Genomic DNA, 22,083 nt, shown 5'->3' with positions numbered 1-22,083 from the left:
GACCGAGAGTGAGAATCTTGGCCCCATGATTAATCGGTTTAAGCACGCGGATCTTACGAACCTGAAATAATAGAAAAATAAATATGGTTTAAACAAAAACACATATAAAGAAAACAATTAAACATAAAAAATAGAATTAAAAAAATATTTATATAACAGTGTATATAATAATTAAACAAACACACATTTAAAGAAAAGAATTAAATATACAAAATAGAATTAAAAAAAAAAACACATATAAAACTGGATATAATAATTAAACAAACACACATTTAAAGAAAATAATTAAACATAAAAAATAGAATTAAAAAAAAACACATATAAAAGTGGATATAATAATTAAACAAACACACATTTAAATTAAAGAAAATATTTTAACATAAACAAAAAACATTTAAAAAAAATACACTTACATTATTTGAATTATACCAGAGTGGCAACGCCACATGACCGGCATAAGAGTGGAGCAAAGACAAGTCAGTCGGTCCACCAGGAAAGGGAGGGTCCACAGGTAACACCTCCGGTGCAGCAGCTGCTGCAATGTCATCCTCGTCTCCTGCATCCTGCTGCTGTGGTATATGATCCTGGTCATATCCACCATCCGTCACATCATGCTGTACCTGATCCTGATAGTTCAGGTACTCCACCCCAGTCTGGTCAACAGGCTGTGACGGGTCAACAACCTGTGACTCCTCAGGCTGTGTAGCCTGAGAGCTTCCTGAGTCATCTCCCCTCCGACCTCTACCCCTCTTTGGGATGTGGCCGCTCTGCCTCTCCCTGCGGTGGCTCTGAGTCATGGCACGCCTACCACCAATCATCTTCGATGGATCAATGGGGTCCTGATCGGCCATATCTACAAAAAATAAAAATAAAAAATTAATATCATTCAACCACTTTATCAAAAACACTAAACCTAAACAAAATCTAGACTTTCACATTCAACCTAAACATAACCACTTTCACATTAAACCACTTTACCAAAATAAAGACATTGATTGAACCTATACATTATCATACACATTATCATTAACATTCAAACGTAAAAAATCAAATGCATTATCATACACATTCAACCTAAACTAAACATAATTCAATATACACATTCAACCTAATTCAATATACACTTTTTCAATATGCATTCAACTTAATTCAACATACACTTTTTCGAATTACAATCAAGATCGTATCCAATACCTAAACTAACTAAATAATCAATAAAATTGTCATTGACACATTTTATCAAACACTTTGTGTGCAAAGTATCAAACATACTCAAAATGTGTTCTTTTGCCACCATTCAAAACCACATTATACTCTAACATCATTCAATCATCAATTAAACCAACTACATTCAATTATAAACTACATGCACTCATAAAAAATTCAATTCCTACATCAACCCTAACCACATGAAAACTACCATTTTTTTTTAAAAAAACCTACCCAAACTAACATTATGATTAAAAATGAGTCAAGATACTTACTTGTGATTAAATGGAGATGATGCACTTGATTTTGTTGAAAAATAGAATTTGGAGAAGTTGGATGGTTAGGAAGAATTTTGAAGAATGAAGCAATACTAGAAAACTGAGTTTCTGCGTTCTGGTTATGTTCAGTTTTCCTCGGCAGTTAACTGCCGAGGAAATCCTCGGTAGTAAGCTGCCGCCGGTTTACTAAAAACTTCGGCAGTTAACTGCCGAAGGGCATTTAGGTAATTTACTCGTGTGGCACAGCCAAACCAAATGTGGGAACAACAATTCTCATTTCCATTAGCGGTGATGGAAAGTCTAGCCAACTCCAAAATGGTCTATTTAACCATTTTTACTATATCCACCAATATATCTCAACAATTACAACATAAAAATCCTTCATGTGGTAGAACCATATAAACTGACTCCCTACTAATCAAAACCATCTAATAAACTAGATTGAGACTTGTACATGATTAAAATTGTATGAAATTATCCCTTTTCATCAAAATATTCGTTAGAGTTGTGTCAAATCTACGTGGTTATCAGTAATTTTAGGGATGGCAATTGGACCCACGTTCAATGGGTATCCGCAAAAAATATCCACAATGGGTAAGGTAAAACCCCGCTTTCATGGGTCTGGACACGGGTCCGAGTAATACCCACAAATTTTAATGGGTATGAACACAGGTAAGGGTACTATACCCTGCATATATATATTTATATAATATCATAAATAATTTATTTATTTTTGGTGTATAATTAATTAATTTATTTTCCTTCAAAAAAAAAAATTATTTATTTATTTAGCTATTTAAGCGTAAACCTAAACTTAAACCAAAATACTACTTAATACAATAACAACTCCATCGTGCCGTTGTACACTTTTTTAAGGATTTTTTTGGATGTTTTTTATTTCACTAAATACTACTATTGGAACTACTTTGAGTTAATTTTAAAAAAATTGGACGGTAGTTTTATTTCAATTGTGATGTTTTTATTGTCTTTTCATAATTAAAGTGTGGGTAATAAGTGCGGGTATGGACACTTAGGTACCCATAGGTATGGGGAAGGACACTAAAGTTGTTCCCACGAGGGTACAAACACGGGTACGGGTATTTTTTACAAATACGGGTATGAGGATGGGCACTGTAGTACCCTACCCATAGGGTGCCCATTGCCATCCCTACGTATCACCACCTTTACATCGACATCTATAACAGGAGAATTGGCGGTCCTCAAATGTCAACCATGATGATTGTCCTCGTAATCTTATCATAGTATCAATAAAGAAAGATCATTTTGAAACAACAAATTGTTAGAAACGGGTACCAAAATACATTTTAATAGTAGAAATTGATTTTTACTGATTGCAGAAACGTTTAAAACAAACAAAATTAAACACACTATAGATAATATAGAATTCACACGTAAAATAAGGAAAGAGATATTATACACAATTACTATCCAAGAAATTCAAGAGTCTGTCTCTCCCTTCAAGAATTCGAGAGCTTGGTCTTTACCTCTCAAAACCATTCAAAAACTATCCCATGATAATTTTCTTCTTTCCTTTCTATATTTTTTCTAAAACAGAAACACACAACCCATAACTTCTATACATAACTGACACATAATAAAAACATAACAGCCCATACCCGCCATCATAAGAAGTCTTACACAGTCTATTTTAAAACACATAACTTTCAAGCCTGTAAATTGAATCATTCCCCATTTTTTGAAAGACCAAGAACAATTGGTATCAATATTCCCTCACAAGAGAAAATCATTATGTAAAGTCTTCCAAAATAACTTCAGCTTCTCCCGACGCTCTTTTGAACCGAATTAGTCCTCTCATCAACTCCGGTATGAAGTTTTCAACAGGCTTCACAGTCATCTTTTCTAGCACAGGAGAATATAGAAGTAGAAATTTGATAAAATCTAATTCCAATTTGTTACCAAAGATGCCATCTATCGTCACATGTCGCACTCGAATGGGCATGGCTGGCGCCGAAAAGATTTTTTCCCAACAATAGGCAGCAGGTGTCAAAGGGACAGTGTGCACCTCAATCTCTTTCTACATGCAATTGTTACAAATCCATGGATCAAAGCGGGAAAGATAGTATGCATAAGAAGGCATAGAGCATATTAAAACTCTAAGGGGTCAATTTGAAATTTTTGAAAAAATTGAGGACCAAAATGCAAAATTTGAAAATTATAACAATCAAGAAATTTGAAATTCTTAACTTTTAGGTGTCATTTGAAATTCTCTAAATTTAACTTAAACAAAATACTTCATAAATTTCAATCATTTTGAAAATTCTTCAAATTATCATCCAAACAATGGAATTCACATCAAAGTATTTGAATTCCCTCAAAACATTCCCCATCCAAACACACTCTAAAGGTACACTAGTCTCTCTTTATTTTATTTTTTTTGAAGGAGGTACACTAGTCTCTTATTTTACAGGAATCTACTGCACTGACAATGTAGCTAACTATAGTTAAAATGCAACTGATTCATAACTTTTTGCTAGCAATATCACAACTCACAGCTACAAGTCTTAGAAACTAACTTCCAAATCTAAATGACAGACAAATATTTGAAGTAAAAAAGGTTTGCAAATTCTAGAGCTTAATAACTACAACAACCAAGTCTTATCACACTAAGTGGGGTCGGCTATCTAGAGCTTAATAACCACATAAAACAAAAAACATGATGTGCAAGTGCAACCACAAATCAGCAAGCAAAGTGAAACCAAGCTAAACTAAATGAGTACTCACAAATATTTCTAATTTTCGAAGATTAGGTGAGCTTCTGAGCAAGCAAAGAGCAGCCGAAATTTCCTTCAAGTCATCGAAGTTTATGCTCAAGGAAAGATGACTTAGATCCATACAAGGTGTAGGAAGCTTTTTTGGCAAAACACCTGCAGTCAGATACTGAAGCGAAACAGAAAAATGGCATTAATTCAGAATATTAAGTTTTTAATACATACAGATCAGAAGTTGCTTACACATGAATGATTCATATTAAATAGTATTAGGTGAGTCAGTCCTAAAGTCAAATTCAATATTCAGATGTTCGAGCTTTATACCTTTAAAAAACAAGAACGAATTACTAGGCATTGTATGTGAGGTCGATGATCGAAAAATTTGAGCATGTTGCTAGAGTGTCCGCGCGATCTACCTTGATTGCTGTTTTCAAAGTTAAAATCCCACCATAAATCAATGACTAACGTAGCTAATTGGAAAGTGTTGTTAAAGTTAATACCCTCATATTCGCCATGGATTTCCAAAAACTTGAGATTTGGTGCACAGATATCAATTTGGGCGAAGCCACCAACTTCGGTCAATTTCAATTTTTCAAGCAGGGGGCAGCCAGATATCAAGTTTTCAAAAGCATCTTGAGCCACTGCTACATGATTCAGATCAAGACTTTTCAAGCTCCTAAAGCCTTTAAACAACGTTGGAGGTTTAAGACAACAGAAATGTAATTTCAAATGATGTAAACTTTGACAAGAGAATAAGCACCAAGGTATCTTGTAGAGTTCCTCTGTACAAACATCCAGCACAAGCTCTTTAATAGACTTCCTACTTAGATATAGAATCCACTGATCAACATCGGACACAAGACTCTCATCAATGGGAGCACACATAGAGAACTTGAATATGTTGATTGGCCCAGAATGATGTAAAAGTACACTATTAACAATTTTCAAAAATTTCATCTGAATAACTAACGTGTCTTCGTAAGCTGCAGCAGAGAGACATTGTCTATCAAACACAAGATTTGGGAGTGTGTACCATTTGTTCCTCCATTTTTTAGATAAAACACTTGTTCTCACTGCTTCCCTAATTGGCAAGTAAGTCAGAATCTGGTCTATTACATGACCTGGTAAGCAACTTATTCTATCAGGATCCGGTTCCGGTTCTGGTTCCACATCAATCACTTTTCGGGGAGTAGACTTTGTTTGTTTTCTTCCCTGGAGATAGATATATTCATATTCAAACAAAGGTAAGTACACAATTCAGAAAACAAACTAGGTTAGTGCATATAGGTATCTATGTATGCATACAAGAATCAGGTCCACTATGAGAGAACCTTGAAACTCAAACTAAGGTACCTTCAGTAAATAAATAAATAAAAACACCACAATAATTTACTCTTACGAGTTTAAATTATAAAATGGCGTGGTTACACTTGCAATACAAGAATGTTTTACAATAATGTCATACTCATATATAGGGCATGTTTGGATTTTCTTATTTGAGCTTATCTATTAGCAGAAGTTTTGTTATTTGGGAGAACTTATGAAAACAGTTTATGACAATTTTCATAAGTTTTCCAATATAGCTTAGAAAAACAACTTAGAGCATATATAGAAGCAATTTAACATTATTTTATCTTTTGTTGTAAAAATAGATTATGCAAGCCTATACATAAGTGCTTATGATAAAAACTACAAATAAGGTGTTTATCCAAACAGACCCATAGTGTCATAATTTGGCACGAGAACAAATATAATGTTGTGTGATAGGTCAGTCCATACAGAATTAACACATGAAATGCAAATTGAACTCAGAAAGAAATTAGAGAGTTACCATGTGAAGTTACCGATTGAGTAGTTCCAGGAAAATAATATGCAATAATATTCTGAATGTGTTACGCCTACGACAAACAAAAACATTAATTAATTTGAAAACATAATAATAAAGAAGTAAGGAATTGAAATGAACGAGAAGTAGTGGAAGAAAGAAATAATGAAGAACCAAAAATCTTCTTACCGAAAAATGGAATGGGAATAAGGAGTGGTTCCAATTTAGGGTTTACACAGTAACTGTACGGTCAACGAGTCAACAGTAGGGAACAACTCAAAACTAGACATATATTTGTAGAATTATTCTTTAATGGCTTGAATATCTCTTTGGTCGACGCACTTTCACCTTATTTTGACTCTGGTCCTTGCACTTTTTAACTCACGTTCACTGTGTGCAACATGCTAGAATAGGAAAAAACATCTATTTTCCTTAATTTTTTTCATTCCCTCATTCATTCATACATTCATTGAGTCAATTGCGTACATTTTTTATCATTCACTCAAGCATTCATTCATTCAATCAAGCAATCACTCATAATTAAAATAACGAAAAATAAAGCAATCATTGATACTGTGTCGAGTCCACTGTCTGGAATAGACTCGTTTGTGACAATGATCCCCCACAACATCAACTCTACCAAGTCTCGTTCCCCCTCGACCTCGACGAGCCAAAGGAGGGCGTAGTGCATCCTTTTTCCTCCGTGCACCTACTAGTAGAGGACTGCACTCTCCCTAACCTAAGTCTGTCACTCCTCTTCTCAAGCCTCTGAGACATATTCCTCCGAGACATATCTACACAACATTTCAAAAAGCAAAAAATCAATGAGACATTTTCATACGGACATTGTATCATTTCTAACAATTTAACAACAACACTTATATTTCAGCAATGTCATTTCAATCCGTAAACTAGAGCTGTCAAAACGGGTCGGCCCGTTTAACCCGAATAAATATAAGGCTTGGGCCTAAAATATTGAGCCCGAATTTGAATAGGGCTTTTTAGCCCAGCCCCGGTATCCGTTAGGGCTAGCCCGAATGGGCCGCGGGTAGCCCGTTAGCCCGCATAACAAAAAAAAATTCTATAAATTATATATATTTTTCAAATAATTATTTACTTAGTTGATTATCTAAGTAAAAAACAAAAGTGAAAATTCAATGAATTAACACAAATATAAATGTAATATAAAATTATATTTATTCATTTCGTTATTTATAGTTTTAAAGATCAAATATATAAATATCTATAACCATAACATATCTAATTTATTTAAAATCATTTTCCTCGTCGTTTTAGTTTACGACGTTTGTACGAAAATGTTTACAATTTACTTTTGTGCTAGACATTATTTAAACATATTAAAAATATTATTTATAAAAAAATTATAGTAGTGTTTTATAGTACTTTTTAAAATAAAAAATATAATTTTTAATACGGGCCGACCCGTTTAGCCTGCGGCCCGTGTAGGACCGGGCTCGGGTAGTATATTTCAAGCCCGTTTTGTCAACCGAGCTTTTTGGCCCGGCCCGCTAAAGCCCGAAGCACGCTAGGGCCGGGTCGCCCGTTTTAACAGCTCTACTGTAAACTACCACATTGCAATCAAACATACTATAATCAACATTAACAAACCATATTCTAACTAATTTTATCATTAGTAATCCAAAAAACAAAAACAAAAAATTCATTGAGACATTTTACCAAACACATAGAGTGCAATTTTCAAACAACTAAGAAATCTAACGATTTCTAATCCCTAAACTACCACATTGTACTCTTTTTTTAGAAGAATAAAAAATGGAATATATTAACACCGACGATAGTTTCTCTAGAGCACAAGGTGTACTAAAGAGGTCACCCCAAAAAACAAACAGTCACTGTATAATTACAAAGCAAAGGTCAGTCGATACCCAAAAAGCTCAAAAAACAAAACATCGGAAATCTCGACCTAAAAATCGAATTTTGAGGGGATTTTTTTGCAAATACATTTATAAAAATACATAAAAGATTTCTGCAAAGTTATTGGAAGATGTTTCGATTTATTTTAATTTTTCAACCAAAACGTGCAAAATTAGAGAAAGTGTATACTCACGAGTTAAATTTTGTAGGCATGATTATAACATCATAAGAACTGTCATAATGAATTTTTGGATTAATTATGAATTGTTTGAGAAATCCATAATTACAGTGAATAAAAATTCATAGTTAATCTATCCTTAGTTAAAAAAAAAAAAAAAATCTAATTTTGTGTTAATATTTTAAAAAAATCATGAAAATCTTGAACGTCAAAATAACTTGTTGAACTATGCGTACATCTGAGGATGTTCAAAATCGAACCAACCCAAAACAAAAATCGCAAACCTAATCAATTCAAACCGAACCAATCATTTTTTCAACATTGCCTATAATATCGTGATGTGAATTGTGAAGTTGATAAACCAAAACCCTTAAACCCTCCCCTTTTCCTTTTCGTTTGGAGCAGAAAAGAAAATGCTGAAGTTAATTGGGTCGTCAAGATCAAGATGGAACCATTACAACACCACCCTTTTGCGTTTCTTACATTCCTCTTCGACCCCTACTGATACCCTCTTCCTTCGAATTTCCAGAGCCGGTGACCCAATCATTCCCATCACTTCTATCCTCAATCAGTGGATTCAAGAAGGCAGAGATGTCAGCCATTCTGATATACACTTTTTCATCAAACAACTCAGAATCCGTCGTCGCTTCAAACAAGCCCTCCAGGTCCAATCACATTCATGATTCAATGCTTTCATTTTATAATAGTTTATGATATGATAATGTTATTTAATTTCCCTCTATGATTCAATAGTTTAGACTTTAGAATGAGCGGAGCGGAATAGAGTGGAATACATCAGTCATAAGGTTTTGAATAACTGTCGCGGTCAGGGTTTCGCGATTTCGTGCCATTTGGCTGTTACTTTACGAGTGCTGCGATACAGATCGCGGTTGTCGCGGTGTGAATTAATCACAACAATGCACATAATGTAAATAAAATAAACTAAATAACAGTGCCGTCCGCTACCTATACCTTTTTGGCGCGACCTTTTTCTTGGTAACGGACTGTTTTTTAAAACCTTATGACTGGAATGGAACAAAATTCTCACTTCAGTGTTTGAAAAGTGAACGCAGCAGAATAAATTATAATTGTTTATTCCTCTTTTATCCTTTACTTATGAAACATGCTACCTATTTGTAGAAAATAATTTGCTTGCTTTGTTTCTCGAAAGTGAATTGCAGTCGTAGCATCGGTAAATAAGGATGATTGTTGAATATTAGCTAACAACATGAATGATTTGTCACTCTCTGATTTGTTACTCTTTTTTAACTATACTGTTTATGGCTTCCTATGCTTGCTTGTTTCTAAGCTTGTTCTAAGATCAAAGATCCTTTTTTAAACAATTGTTTGTTTTGCTTGTGGTAGATATCAGAATGGATGAGCAATGAAAGAAACCTTCATTTATTATCAGGAGATATTGCGACACGTCTCGACTTGATAGCTAAAGTCCACGGTCTAGATCAAGCAGAGAAATATTTTAACAGTGTTCCACACACTTCAAAAGATTTCAAGGTCTATGGTGCTATGTTGAATTGCTATGCGCAATACAACTCTGTTGAGAAGGTAGAATACATCATGAAGAAATTAAAAGAGTCTTCTTCCGATGATAATGCACAAGACTATCCTGTTCTGTTAAAGCTCTATTATCGGACAGGTCAACGAGAGAAGTTGGTTGCTCTGATGAAAGAAATGAAAGACAAGAAAATTTACGACAGTTCTACACTTAATAGTTGGCTCAATGCTTATGCGATTACTGGAAACATAGACGAGATGGAGAAATTATTGGCGAAGATCGAAGTTGATCACAGCATAACTTTGAACTGGCGAACGTATTCTGCTGTTGCTGATGGATATATTAAAGCTGGCCAATTTGACAAGTCGTTGATAGTGTTGAAAAAATCTGAACAGTTGATTAGAGGAAAGTCGAAGAGAGCTGCGTATCAATCTCTTCTAACTAAGTATGCTGCTACTGGGAAAAAGGACGATGTGTATAGAATTTGGAATATCTGCAAAAGCTTAAATGGTTCCCAAAATTCAACCTACATTTCTATGTTAATGTCATTATCCAATCTAAATGACATTGATGGTGCTGAGACGATTCTAGAGGAATGGGAATCTGGGAATACATGCTTCGATGTCAGAATTCCAAGTGCGATGGTGGGTGCTTACTGTAAGAATGGTCTGTTGGAAAAGGCTGAAGCATATGTTGAGAAGCTTTTGAAAAGAGGAGGGGGTAAATTAGATGGAAGAATATGGGATCGTTTGTCGTGTGGCTATTATATGTATAACGATACGGATAAAGCAGTTCATACAATGAAGAAAGCAATATTGGCAAGTCCACAAGGATGGAAACCTTACCCATTTACTTTTGCTGCATGTATTGAGCACATGAAAGAAAAGAGAGATTTCGGGTTGGCATTGGAGATTCTTGGGACATGTAGGGAACAAGGTCATTTTTCTCAAGCTACCTGTGACGAGTTGATAAGTTATGTGCAAGGTGAAAACTCAGAAACAAATGCATGGAAACTACTGAAAGAACATTATCATCTGAGGACTGACGAAGTGCCGGTGGATGGAGAGAAGCAGCATGAAATGTAGCGCCTGGGAAAGATCGGCTACTAATTTTTTTATTTATTTAACAATTAACAATAATAATAAATTCCTCTCCCTCCACCAAAACAAAGTTCTTTATGTCTGATATAATTTGTTTTGTTATATCTTAGGAGTTTATATCATCATTATCCTATAATATAATTTTTGTATCTGAGCTCATTCTAATGTCCAATTTAGCATTATTTTCCATCTATATGTATCTATGAAGTATGGACAGTAACATGGATGTGATAATTGATAACTACAGAAAAGACCCAAGTGTTGGGAATAAAGTTTGTAGGGAGTAAAGTGAGGAAAAACAAGAGAAAGAAAGGGAATGCTGAGGTGGCTAGTGGTAAAACAGAATTGCCAAAGTTGCCAGGGTGATAAGGGAAATCTGTTAAAAGGAGACAAGTGAGATGTGAGACAAAATAGAATGAATTCTGCTCTTTACCCAACAAAATTCACCTGCGCCCAACTGAATTTACATATTTACCCCTGCGCTACTTAAGTCACACAGAGTTACTGTTTTTGTACAAAGCCCACCAGTCCATACTCCAAGCACCATTTTCTTTCCCTCCACCTTCAAAAACCCAAAAAGTGCAAAATTTTAGGTCAAAATCTTCATTCCAAATCATTGCAAATCGTCAGGAAGCAAGTTTCTACGCTCATCAAGCATCAAATATCAGGTAATGTATCATCTAAACTCATAATTGGAAAGTATTTTCAAAGTTAATATCCTCATATTCACCATTGATTTTCAAAAACTTGAGATTTGGTGCACGGATATTAACTTGGGTGAAGCCATCAACTTCTGTGAATTTAAATTTTTCAAGCAGGGGGCAGCCAGATATCAAATTTTCGAAATCATTTTGAGCCACTGTTACTAGATTCAGATCAAGACTCTTCAAACTCTTAAAGCTTTCAAACGTCGTTGGAGGTTTAAGACAACACCAATGTAATTTTAAATGATGTAAACTTTGACAAGAGAATAAGCACCAAGGTATCTTGGAGTATCCCTCTATCCAAACTTCCAGCACAAGCTCTTTAATAGAGCTTCTAGTTAGATGAAGAATCCACTGATCAACATCAGACACAAGACTCTCATCAATGAGAGCACACTCAGAGAACTTGAACATGTTGATTGGCCCATAATGAAGTAAAAGGACATGATCAGCAAATTTCAAAAACTTCCTAGCGATAACTAACAGGTCTTTGGAAGCTGCAGCAGAGACACATTGACTATCAAAGACAAGATTTGGTAGTGTGTACCCTTTGTTCCTCCATTTTTTTAGATAAAACACTTGTTCTCGCTGCTTCCCTAATTGGCACGTAAGTTAGAATCTGATCTATTACATGATCAGGTAAGCAACTAATTCTATCCGGATCCGGTTCCACATCAATCATTTTTCTGGGAGAAGACTTTGTTTGTTTTCTTCCCTGTTCAAACAAAGGTACATACACGAATCAGAAAACAAACTAGGTTAGTGTATAGAGGTATCTATGTGTACATACAAGAATCATAGCTAGCTAGGTCCACTAAGATAATGGTGTGGTTACAATTACAATTACAAGAATGTTCTACAATAGTCCAAAAGTTTTGTTAGACTATTTAAGAGAACTTATGAAATAGTTTATGACAATTTTCATTAGCTTTTTTCAACTTATTTTCATAAGTTCTCTAATATAGCTTATACAAGGGCAATTCAACACAAATACACATAATTCTACCCAAGGAGGGTTCTAAGCTAATAGGAACTGACCAAAATTTACTTATTACAGCTTTGCAAACAGCTTATTCTCAGCTTACAGCTTCTTCCTTTTGCGAAGCCTCAGCTTCTCTACTCAACTCTTGCTTATATCAACTCAGCATGCCTAAAACAGCTTATTACCACACTTAACTTGTTAGCCACTTTAAATAAGTTAGAAAAGTACAAATCACTAAAAAAGTGAATGTCTAAGTTATTAGATAGTATAACTATTATATATTCCATACATCAAATATTCTTTACATTCTAAACACAAGAAAGTTATATGTCAATAGTATTAAAAAATATTCATGTCAAATATGGAAAAAATGGTAGCAAGAGACATTGTATCAACATTCTAGTCATTGGTAGAGGTAGTAATGGAATAAAGCGATATATAAATGGAATAAAGCGATATAGAAATGTATCAACATTCTAGTTATAAAATTTGTGAAACTAGGCACTTGGTTCACAAGCTGGGATATACTCCCTCAGTCCCAAATTGTACGTCACTTTGGGAAAAAAAATTATCCCAAATTGTATGTCGCTTTACAATACCAATGAATCATTAACGTTATTTTTCCTATTATATTCTTAACTATTTATTACTTTCTCTCATTCCAAATCATTCATTTATTTTTCCCATGTCATTTATTAATTACAATTTTGTAAAACAACTCATAATATTTCTTTCCCACACAAAATTAATTACATTTCTTAATACGTATGAAATACCCAAAACGTCGTACAATTTGGGACGGAAGGAGTATTTCCTTACTAATATAAAACAAAAAGAGTGAATGGCATTGGGGGGGGGGGGGATACTGATACAGAGTAAGAGCAGCCCACCCTACTATTGACAATAAGGCCAACAAGCCACCATGTTTGACATTTACTAGATTGTGTTTCCATTGATGTATTAATTATCAGCACTATTTCAGCTACCATATGGCCTCTAGGATTGCTATAAATAAGGCCACTTCTTCATGTATTACCACAATTTGAAATATATAAAACTTGAGTTTCTCATTTGAGAGTTAGAGAGTGGATTCTCTCTTGGTTTCTGAGCCAGATACATTACAACTTCATTTCTTTTTTTAATGTGTATAATTAATTGCATTTTCTTTGGCATAAACTATCTTTTTTAAATGCTTTCTATTTTATTTCATTTTGTAGGGTGACTTGTTTCATTGAATTCTCTATAGAAAATAATAAAGTGAGTATAAGGGGTAAAAAAAAAAAGGCCATTAAAATTTACAGAGAAAAAATTTTGAACACTTTTTTTTTTCTTGGTAAAATTTGAAACACTTTATAGACAAGAAAGTGGATTATTACACCTATCCAAATAGTTGTTACAAAAGATAAATTTTGATTGTATTTTGCTCCACAAGATATGAATAATTTTTTGTTTATATTTAAATCTAAACATTGTTAGAGTAATCAAAATAGTTTCAACTCATTGATACATACTACAAATTCATACATAATGAGTTATTGTTAAAAGTATTAGGATGTAAAATCTAGCTAGTGAACACATTTCATAATAATTTTGTCGTAGAAAGATTTAGGATTTTATTAACTAAAGATAAGTGATATTGTATAAAATGAATCCACTTAAAAACACAAATAACAGTTGGAATGAGATGCTCTTATAGTTTTGGGTGAGGGGGCCAATATTTCTTTGAAGTACAAATTCAGAAGAGCTAGATAGGTGTTGAATAAGAAACATTATCAAGAATCCTTTGCTTTGTAAATAACTTCAGCTTGTTCGGACGCTCTCCTGAACCGGATTAGTTCTGTTATCAACTCCGGTTTGACGTTTTCAACAGGCTCCACAATCATCTTTTTGAGCACAGGTGAATAGAGAAGTAGAAATCTGATAAAATCTAATTCAGATTTGGTACCAGAGATGTCTTGTATCTCCACATGTTGCAATTTGAGGAGCATATCTGGCTCCGAAAAGATATCTTCCCAACAATAGGAGGTGTGTGTTAAAAGGTCTGTCTCCTCCTTAAGTCGTGCCTACATGCAATTGTTACAAATTCATGGTTCAGCATAGGGAAAATATCATATGCATATGATAGATATACATCATATCAAAATTTTGAATGATTACTCACAAACATTTTGAATGTTTGAAGATTAGGCGAGCTTTTGAGCAAGCAAAGAACAGCCGAAATTTCCGTCAAGTCGTTGAAGTTTAGGCATATGGAAAGAAATGTTAGATTAATACAAAGTGTAGGAAGCTTTACTGGCACCACACCTGCAGCCAAATACTGAAGCAAAACAGAAGAGTGACTCTAAATCAGAATATAATGTTTCTAATACTTACAGTTACAGATCAAGAGTTGCATACACATGATCACACTCATACAGTCAAATTCAACATTCATATGCTTGAGCAGTATACCTTTATAGAATAGGAAGCAATCAGTAGGCTCTGGATGTTGTGTAGATGATCGAAAAATTTAAGCAAGTTGCTAGAGCATCCATGGAACATACTTTGACCGGTTTCAGAGTTCAAATACGAACTTAAATTAACAAACACCTTAGCTAGTTGGGAGGTGTTGTCAAAGCTAATACCCTCAAAATTACCCCTAATGTCAACATACTTGATACTTGGTGAATGAATGTTAATTTGAGTGAATCCATCAACTTTTTTCAAAACCAATTTTTCAAGCAAAGGGGAGCCAGATATCAAGTTTTCAAAAGCATCTTTAGCCACTGTAACTTGTTCCAATTGAAGACTTTTCAAGTTCATGAAGCCTTCAAACATCGCTGGAGGTTTAAGCGAAGAACAAAACAAATTTAAATGATGTAAACTTTGACAAGAGAATAAGCACCAAGGTATGTTATAGCGTTGCTCGAACCAAATGTCCAGCTCAAGATTTTTAATAGACCTTCTTGTTAGATGAAGAATCCACCGATCAACATCTGCCACAGATATCATACCAATGAAATCACAACCGAAATCAGAGATCTTGAACTTGTTGATTGGCCCAGAATGAAGTAAAAGTACATGGTCAACAGTCCTCACAAACTTGTTCTCGATAACAGAAGGATCTTCGGAAACTGCAGCAGATACACATTGTTTATCGAACACAAGATCCGGTTGTGTGGACCATTTTTTCCTCCATTTGTTAGATAAAACACTTGTTCTCCCTGCTTCCTTGATTGACAAGCGTGAAAGAAAATGGTCTATTATATGATCTGGTAAGCAACTAATTCTATCGGACTCCTTGTCTGTCATTTTTAAGCTTTGACGGTTTTCTTCGCTTTGGATAGAAATATCCAAATTCAATGAAATGGTATATGCAAGTATCAAAAAACAAAATAGGTTAGTGTGTGTGTATATGTATCTCAAGTATGCATACAAGAATTATACTCTAATGAATTCAAAAAAAAATTATACAGTATTATGATTAATGTATAAAGAATGGTTTATATATGAAGCACAAATACAGACACTGACACGACACAAGCTCATTTTTTTAGAAAATCACATAATTTAGTGTAATTATATGTGTCTGTGTCGGACACGGGGACATGTCTAATCCGAAGAGTAGAGCTGTCAAAATTGGCCGGGCCGTACGGGCCGGTCCGAAAGCCCGAATAAAATGCAGAGTCTGTGCCGAATAATTGCAGCCCGAATTTTTTCAGGGCTTTTTAGCCCGGCCCGAAAAAGCCCGTAGCCCGTTCAGGCTACGAGCAGCCCGCCAAAAAATACCAGTTTTTTTGCTTTTTTGTTTTTTTGTGTGGTCTGTGTATGATGAAACCCATGTATCACGAAGCATAGGAACAATTAGGAACTTCGAAGTTACACAGGAAGTTGAATAGTGTTAGGTTTCTTTCTCCATTTTATCGATTCATTTTATAGATGATAATTTTGTTACATAGAAGATAGAACCTATATCTGATATTGTCAATACTAAACTCCAATTTCGATGTTTAATATTTGAGTGGCAGCACATACTTCTTCCTTTACTTATGATGTCATGTGTCTCTCTAATAAGCCCCACTGTTTCTAATCTCGTTAATTTAATTAATCATTATTTCATAAAAAAAAAATACTTGGGAATCCGAATTACACATTGCAGAAACAAGTTTTAGTAGAGTAATCTTATTTTTGATTTAGACACTGGCTCATTCGTTAATCGCTCTACATGAGTAGCAATTGATATATGTCCAAGGACAACATATAGTTTCAACTTTCAACATGCGTTAGTTGCTTCTTTGTTGTGTGTGAATAATTGCTTGCTTCTCTCGTAATTGTATATATGTTATACATTAGCTATGTTCTTGAATTTGTTTGAATGTAATGTGCTACGTGCTATGGTTGATCAACTGGTACCATCAACACATGATCCATTATTATTTATTACATTGCAGTCCTTAAAAAATGAAAGAAAAAAACAAAAAAAAAAACAGATACAGCCCGGGAGTCCGTATAGGGCCGCACTCGGGCTCAATTATTCCAGCCCATATTTAAACCGGGCTTTTTCAGCTCGGCCCAAAAAAGCTTGTTACCCAGTCAGGCCGGGCCTAAGCGAGTCTGGCCGCCCGTTTTGACAGCTCTACCGATTTTGAATGATGGTGGTGGTGTTAATTATAAATTTAAATGTTTGACTTTGTGATTTTTGTAAAAGTTGAAATGATGAATTTGTGAAAGAGCAAAAAAAAGTTGTTGAAGATGATGAAGATTGATAAAGGTTGTATGAAGATGAAGATGAAGGAAGAAGATGAAGAAAAAGAAAATAATTAGGTGTTGGTGATATACAGTTAGATATGATAGACCTCATTTATCCAACAGTCTCCTTTTTTTTTAGGGTTAAAATGAATAAAATAGGACCAAATTGAATGATGGAAAGAAGATCAAGGACCAATTTGAAACGTTTAATATTTAGGGGACCAATTTGAAACGTTTAATATTTAGGGGACCAAATTGAAAATTGAAAATAAATTAAAGGACCAAATGATATATTAAGCCTATATAAATCATATTAAACACAACACATTTAAGTCGTAATAAACCACCAGTAAGATCGGAAAGAGTAGTATGCAAAATAAGCAAATCAAAATAGGAACATAAGAGCAAGATCAGAAAGAGATATAATGAATTTATAAATTATAACAAATCAGCAAGATCAACAACAATCAAAGTAGGTACAAAATAGGTTGAAAATAGGAACATAACAGCAAGATCTGCAAGATCAAAGTAGGTATGCCGATGTTTATTTTGGATTTCTAAAACAAATTTGTAAAACTACCATCAACAAAATCAAACTTCTATAATACAAAGCAGCTTAGCCTTAGCATTTAGGAAATGGAAATTTGTAATATTAAAACTATATTTAGGGGATTAAGATTAACCCTTGTGCTCGTGATTTTCGGATATCAAACCATTAATTGATTTGAATCGTCAATCTTTGAACTCTCAATTTTTATTCGTGGGAAGGAAAACAATGAGTAAAAACCCTTAAGATTTTGGATTTGGGGGTTGGTTACGCGAAGGGAAGGTGCTAGCACCCTAAGCGTCTACGGTACTCCGTAGGAACCTCTTGCCTAATTTATCTTGTGCTAAATCAATTTGCTTATTTGAAAATTATTGCCTAAACATCTAAGTGAAAGAATGGAGGGAGAAGAAGTATGTTTTTGGTTATTTTTATTTGATTTGGAAGGACAAAAATCCTTTCCCTACATACCCTTAAAGAAAGGGATCAAAACCAATGTAGTTCGCCTAAAAAATTTCTTTTTGGTGGGTTAGATTGATTTTAATATTTTTTGAAAAAAGGTTTTAAGAAGAGATAAGAATAAGAGGCCTCAAGGCATAAGAGAAAAAAAAAAAAAGATGATGTTGGTCAAATTTTAATTACAAGAAATTTAAGTCTAATATGGATGTTAAATTGATTAAGCATTTGATTAAGAAAATAAAAGGAAAAACACTTGCTGCAAACCAAGGTTTATTAAGAAAATATTTTTGAAGTTTTGCATATTTGATTTTATTGGGAAAATGATTTTTCTAAGTTAAAAGCAAGCTAAAGAAACTAAACGCAACGACGTAACGTAATAAAAAAAAAAACGAGAAGTTTACAAAGGACATTGAATCCGAAGCAAACTCTCAAGTAAGTGAACCTAAAATTACTAGTGGTTTGATTTTAAGAAAATATTTGAAGTCCAATCATTAACCTAAGTGTCACTAATTCATTTCGGTCCTCGATCGCGGTTATGACATAATGCGGTAAAAATAAACTGTGATAGTGTCGGTGCATATTCTCATTTATGGATATTTACAAGGGACATAAATACATGCTAAAGTCTCAAGAAAAAATAAACGACAAGAACAGTAAAGTGCACTAATTAAATTACATCAATTCCTAAATACGCACTAAAATTTAATGACAATAAATGAGAACAAATTAAAAATATGCATGAAATGATTCTAAATAGGTGAGGCCTAGATTATCCTCTCTTGTTTAGGAGGTATTTACCCTTTCAAGATATCAACTAATCAAAATGTAATATACAAATGTAACATTAAATGTCAAATAAATGAGTCAATATTTTCTATAAATAAAAAATTAATTTTAATCCTAAGGTAACATTTAATTTAATTATATATTTAGGTATTCAATCTTAATTAATTTACACTATAGGTTTTGCAACAATTAAAATTTCACATCAAATTCAACCCATCATATAACGCTAAATGTCTTTTTTTTTTTTTTTTTTGGTTTAGTAGCCTAGTGGCTAGAGCTCACATAATTAAATGTGGAGAAGTGGGGTGTCCGGGGTTCGAACCCCGGCCCCAGCATAAATTATGCAATGTCCCTACCAACTGAGCTAAGCTCACGGGGACACGCTAAATGTCATTTATCTTATGGGTTTGGTAAAATTAGGGTTTATGAAATTTGGGGATTTTGAATTTTGTGTTTAGAAGATGGAAGTGAAAATATTTAAGGAATTTGAAGGTTTATTTAGATGGACAATTTTTTTGATTTAAGGAAGAGGATGAAATGATGAATATGAGGATGAAATGTTTATAGGGTTTATGAATTTATTTGTTAAAAAATATTTTATTAAACAAAGTTAGTAATAAAATTAATATTTTCATGTTTTTTTAATAGAAAAATGAAGAAAAGGATTAACTTGTGCACATTTTATTAGATAAAGGACCGAAATGAGACAAAAAAAAAAAAGGAATAATGTGTTACAAATAAATAAGATAAATGACATTTAGTGTAATTTTGCCTAAAATAAATTGACTCATTTATTTGACATTTAATGTTATATTTTGTATATTACATTTTGATTGATTGATATCTTAAAGAGGTAAATACCCTCTAAACAAGAGAGGTAATGTAGAAAAAACCTTCTAAATAAAATGCAAATGTAGGATATATAATAAAAACAGTAAATAAAACAATTAAACAAAGCAACATATTTTTTAAAAGAAAGGAAACAAAGAGAAAATAAATTTTTGAGAGAAAAAAGGTTTAAAAAAATTAAAAAAACAGTAGTGAAAATTAAAACAATTGGCACAGACTGGATAGATCTGGACCGTCTGAAGAATCACAAGGTCCAGATTTAATCACAGTAACTTCCCATCACAGCCACATAATCTCAGTTGATCATGATCAAAGAGTTGAAAACAAAGGAACACAGTGAACAAGAAAAAGCAGACGCGCATACGAACAAAAGCAGAGGGAGTAACAGCAGCCGTTAGATCACACGCGAGGCACATGGCCGGCCACCCTAGGGTGGCTGCGCCGTTGCCGGTAAACCTCCAAACATCTCCGATTCAAAAAAAATAACAGATCCACCCATCTTTTTCGTCCTAAAGACAAATCTCTACTCAAAAACTTCAGCAAACACACACAAAAGCCTAGATCTATGGAATGAGTTTCGAATTTTTTTCACATAACACACACAAAACACTCACAGATCTACATCAAGAAACGAAAGAGACGAGGATTACCTCAGTTAGATCGGAGATAAGCAAACGCGACGGAAAAACTTCGATTCTTCTGCTTGCTATAGGCTCGGCTCTATCTCCTTCTTGCTTGATTCCTTTCGTTGTTGTTACTGGAGCTCGTCGGATTTTGCGTTGTAGCTGCACTTTAATCCGGTTTGATTCTGTTGATGTTGGATTCGAAACCGGTTTGATGATTAACGGTGGAGGTTTGGATCGAAATTCTTGTTGTGGTTTTTAGTTTGTTGATTTTTTTGTGTTACTTGTGTGGGGTTTCAGTGTTGATTATATGTGAGATTGTGTAATCTGGAAATTTTGTTGATGAATGTTCATATCACATTCATATTTTTTTTTTGTGATTTGATCTGAAAAGTTGGTGAGAGAAAATTGGGAAGTGTTTGTAATGAAAGTAGTTGAAATTTCTGACAAATTTTGGCTCTGACCGCAATAAATGACTGGCTTTAAATAGGCCCCGGATTGAAACTTGAGAAAAAGACTGCAAGGACCAATGGACACATGGACTGGACTTAAAAATAACAATATTTCCTCCGTCCCTTAACTGACTTTGACCGTATTTTTCAACTAATATACAAAGATAAATAACATCATATAAGATGTCGTTACATTCGTCTCGATGAGTATTTTCAAAACATCAAATTTTAATAATTTTTTCCAATATATTATTCAAGATATTTAAACTCAAAATTACGCATTGATATGCGTAATTGGATCAACTAGGTCATTTATTAAGGGACGGAGGGAGTAATAAAATAGAAAAAAGGAAAAAAAGAAGATTGTCACTTCTCGTGACTTTTTCTAAAAGGTTGGTAATAAAAATAATATTAAAAAAAGGAAATAATAATAAAGAAAGTAATCTCCTTGACGAGATTTCGTTAAAATAAAATTTTCGAATTTAAAGGTAGGAATAAAATGAATAAAAATAGAGAAAAGTGGTCAAAATTTAGAGTATGACAACCCTGAACTATGATTTCACAATATATAAACAAATAATGTTAAAAGTGATATTCTAAGTTTAAAACTCAGCCTCGCTTCTAAAATTTCTACAGGTTATATGAGTGAAGTCGCATTCCTCTTTTTTTACTTCATGATATTCAAATCTTTCCTAAACCACACAACCATCTTGATCTCATGACCTTTGAAAATATTACTGATTAACTAGTTTTGTCTGATAATCAAACATATTGATTTTGTTATGATGGAATTTGAAATAAAGTGTTTTACATTTGGACGAACTTATTCTCAAAGCAAGTTTGGAATAATAGCTATTATGATTTTTTAATCCAATGCAAAGGTTACATTGTATGACTCTAGTCAAAGTGATAATCAAAAGCAATTAGCAAAGACAAAAATCAACAAATCAAACTTCAATTTCACATTACCTAATTTACCTTACACAATTTACAAGAACTAAGGTTTGTGGAGAGAGATGGAGATAGCTCTTTAAACACAACACAAAAGATGGAGGAGGAGGAGGAGGAGGAGTAGGCGAGTGGTCGCGGCGGGTGACCGGTGTAACGCCCTATTTTATTATTTGAATATTTTATTGAGTTTAGAGTCTATTTTTATGACTTGTGTGATTTATATGATTATTGTGATGTGTTGTTGATTTATTAAGTG

General features: G+C 33.7%; 3 protein-coding genes across 7 annotated transcripts; 1 reads left to right on the top strand and 2 right to left on the bottom strand.

The window, feature by feature from the left end:
• Positions 1-2,882: 2,882 nt before the first annotated feature.
• LOC25486683 (F-box/FBD/LRR-repeat protein At1g13570) lies at positions 2,883-6,357 on the bottom strand. 3 transcript variants are annotated; one of them, XM_024775990.2, is made up of 5 exons: positions 6,252-6,357; positions 6,069-6,135; positions 4,562-5,449; positions 4,251-4,406; positions 2,883-3,543 (listed from the first exon to the last, which is right to left on the bottom strand). In XM_024775990.2, the coding sequence occupies exons 2-5, from the start codon at positions 6,069-6,071 to the stop codon at positions 3,256-3,258; spliced, it is 1,335 nt and encodes a 444-aa protein (XP_024631758.1). In that variant the 5' UTR covers positions 6,072-6,135; positions 6,252-6,357; the 3' UTR covers positions 2,883-3,255. The 3 variants fall into 3 exon arrangements, with proteins under 3 accessions (XP_024631758.1, XP_039686471.1, XP_039686472.1); XM_039830537.1 differs by lacking the exon at positions 6,252-6,357 and having other exon boundaries at positions 6,069-6,238; XM_039830538.1 differs by lacking the exons at positions 6,069-6,135; positions 6,252-6,357 and having other exon boundaries at positions 4,562-4,920; positions 4,998-5,179.
• Positions 6,358-8,393: 2,036 nt separating this feature from the next.
• Positions 8,394-10,908, top strand: LOC25486682 (pentatricopeptide repeat-containing protein At2g20710, mitochondrial). Its single transcript, XM_013608304.3, has 2 exons — positions 8,394-8,801; positions 9,502-10,908. Exons 1-2 carry the CDS (start codon positions 8,550-8,552, stop codon positions 10,732-10,734), a joined length of 1,485 nt encoding a protein of 494 aa, XP_013463758.1. The 5' UTR covers positions 8,394-8,549; the 3' UTR covers positions 10,735-10,908.
• Positions 10,909-14,020: 3,112 nt separating this feature from the next.
• Positions 14,021-20,892, bottom strand: LOC25486680 (F-box/FBD/LRR-repeat protein At1g13570). 3 transcript variants are annotated; one of them, XM_024776607.2, is made up of 4 exons: positions 20,452-20,892; positions 14,887-15,751; positions 14,597-14,752; positions 14,021-14,498 (listed from the first exon to the last, which is right to left on the bottom strand). In XM_024776607.2, the coding sequence occupies exons 2-4, from the start codon at positions 15,724-15,726 to the stop codon at positions 14,208-14,210; spliced, it is 1,287 nt and encodes a 428-aa protein (XP_024632375.1). In that variant the 5' UTR covers positions 15,727-15,751; positions 20,452-20,892; the 3' UTR covers positions 14,021-14,207. The 3 variants fall into 3 exon arrangements, with proteins under 3 accessions (XP_024632375.1, XP_013463756.1, XP_024632376.1); XM_013608302.3 differs by having other exon boundaries at positions 14,887-15,746; XM_024776608.2 differs by lacking the exon at positions 20,452-20,892 and having other exon boundaries at positions 14,887-17,125.
• Positions 20,893-22,083: the final 1,191 nt, after the last annotated feature.

Source organism: Medicago truncatula, chromosome 2 (genome assembly GCF_003473485.1).
Source record: "Medicago truncatula cultivar Jemalong A17 chromosome 2, MtrunA17r5.0-ANR, whole genome shotgun sequence".
Taxonomy (NCBI): Eukaryota; Viridiplantae; Streptophyta; class Magnoliopsida; order Fabales; family Fabaceae; genus Medicago; species Medicago truncatula.
This window is presented reverse-complemented; position numbering and strand designations above follow the sequence as displayed.

Bases quoted from the DNA above. Each gene is read 5' to 3' on its own strand.
- LOC25486682 (XM_013608304.3), top strand. From the start codon at position 8,550: ATGCTGAAGTTAATTGGGTCGTCAAGATCAAGATGGAACCATTACAAC. The intron at 8,802-9,501 runs GTCCAATCACAT...TGCTTGTGGTAG, and splicing joins GCTTCAAACAAGCCCTCCAG to ATATCAGAATGGATGAGCAA.
- LOC25486683 (XM_024775990.2), bottom strand. The intron at 4,407-4,561 runs GTATAAAGCTCG...GTTTCGCTTCAG, and splicing joins TTCGTTCTTGTTTTTTAAAG to TATCTGACTGCAGGTGTTTT. The intron at 3,544-4,250 runs GTGAGTACTCAT...AATTGCATGTAG, and splicing joins TTCGAAAATTAGAAATATTT to AAAGAGATTGAGGTGCACAC.
- LOC25486680 (XM_024776607.2), bottom strand. From the start codon at position 15,726: ATGACAGACAAGGAGTCCGATAGAATTAGTTGCTTACCAGATCATATA. The intron at 14,753-14,886 runs GTATACTGCTCA...GTTTTGCTTCAG, and splicing joins TTGCTTCCTATTCTATAAAG to TATTTGGCTGCAGGTGTGGT. The intron at 14,499-14,596 runs GTGAGTAATCAT...AATTGCATGTAG, and splicing joins TTCAAACATTCAAAATGTTT to GCACGACTTAAGGAGGAGAC.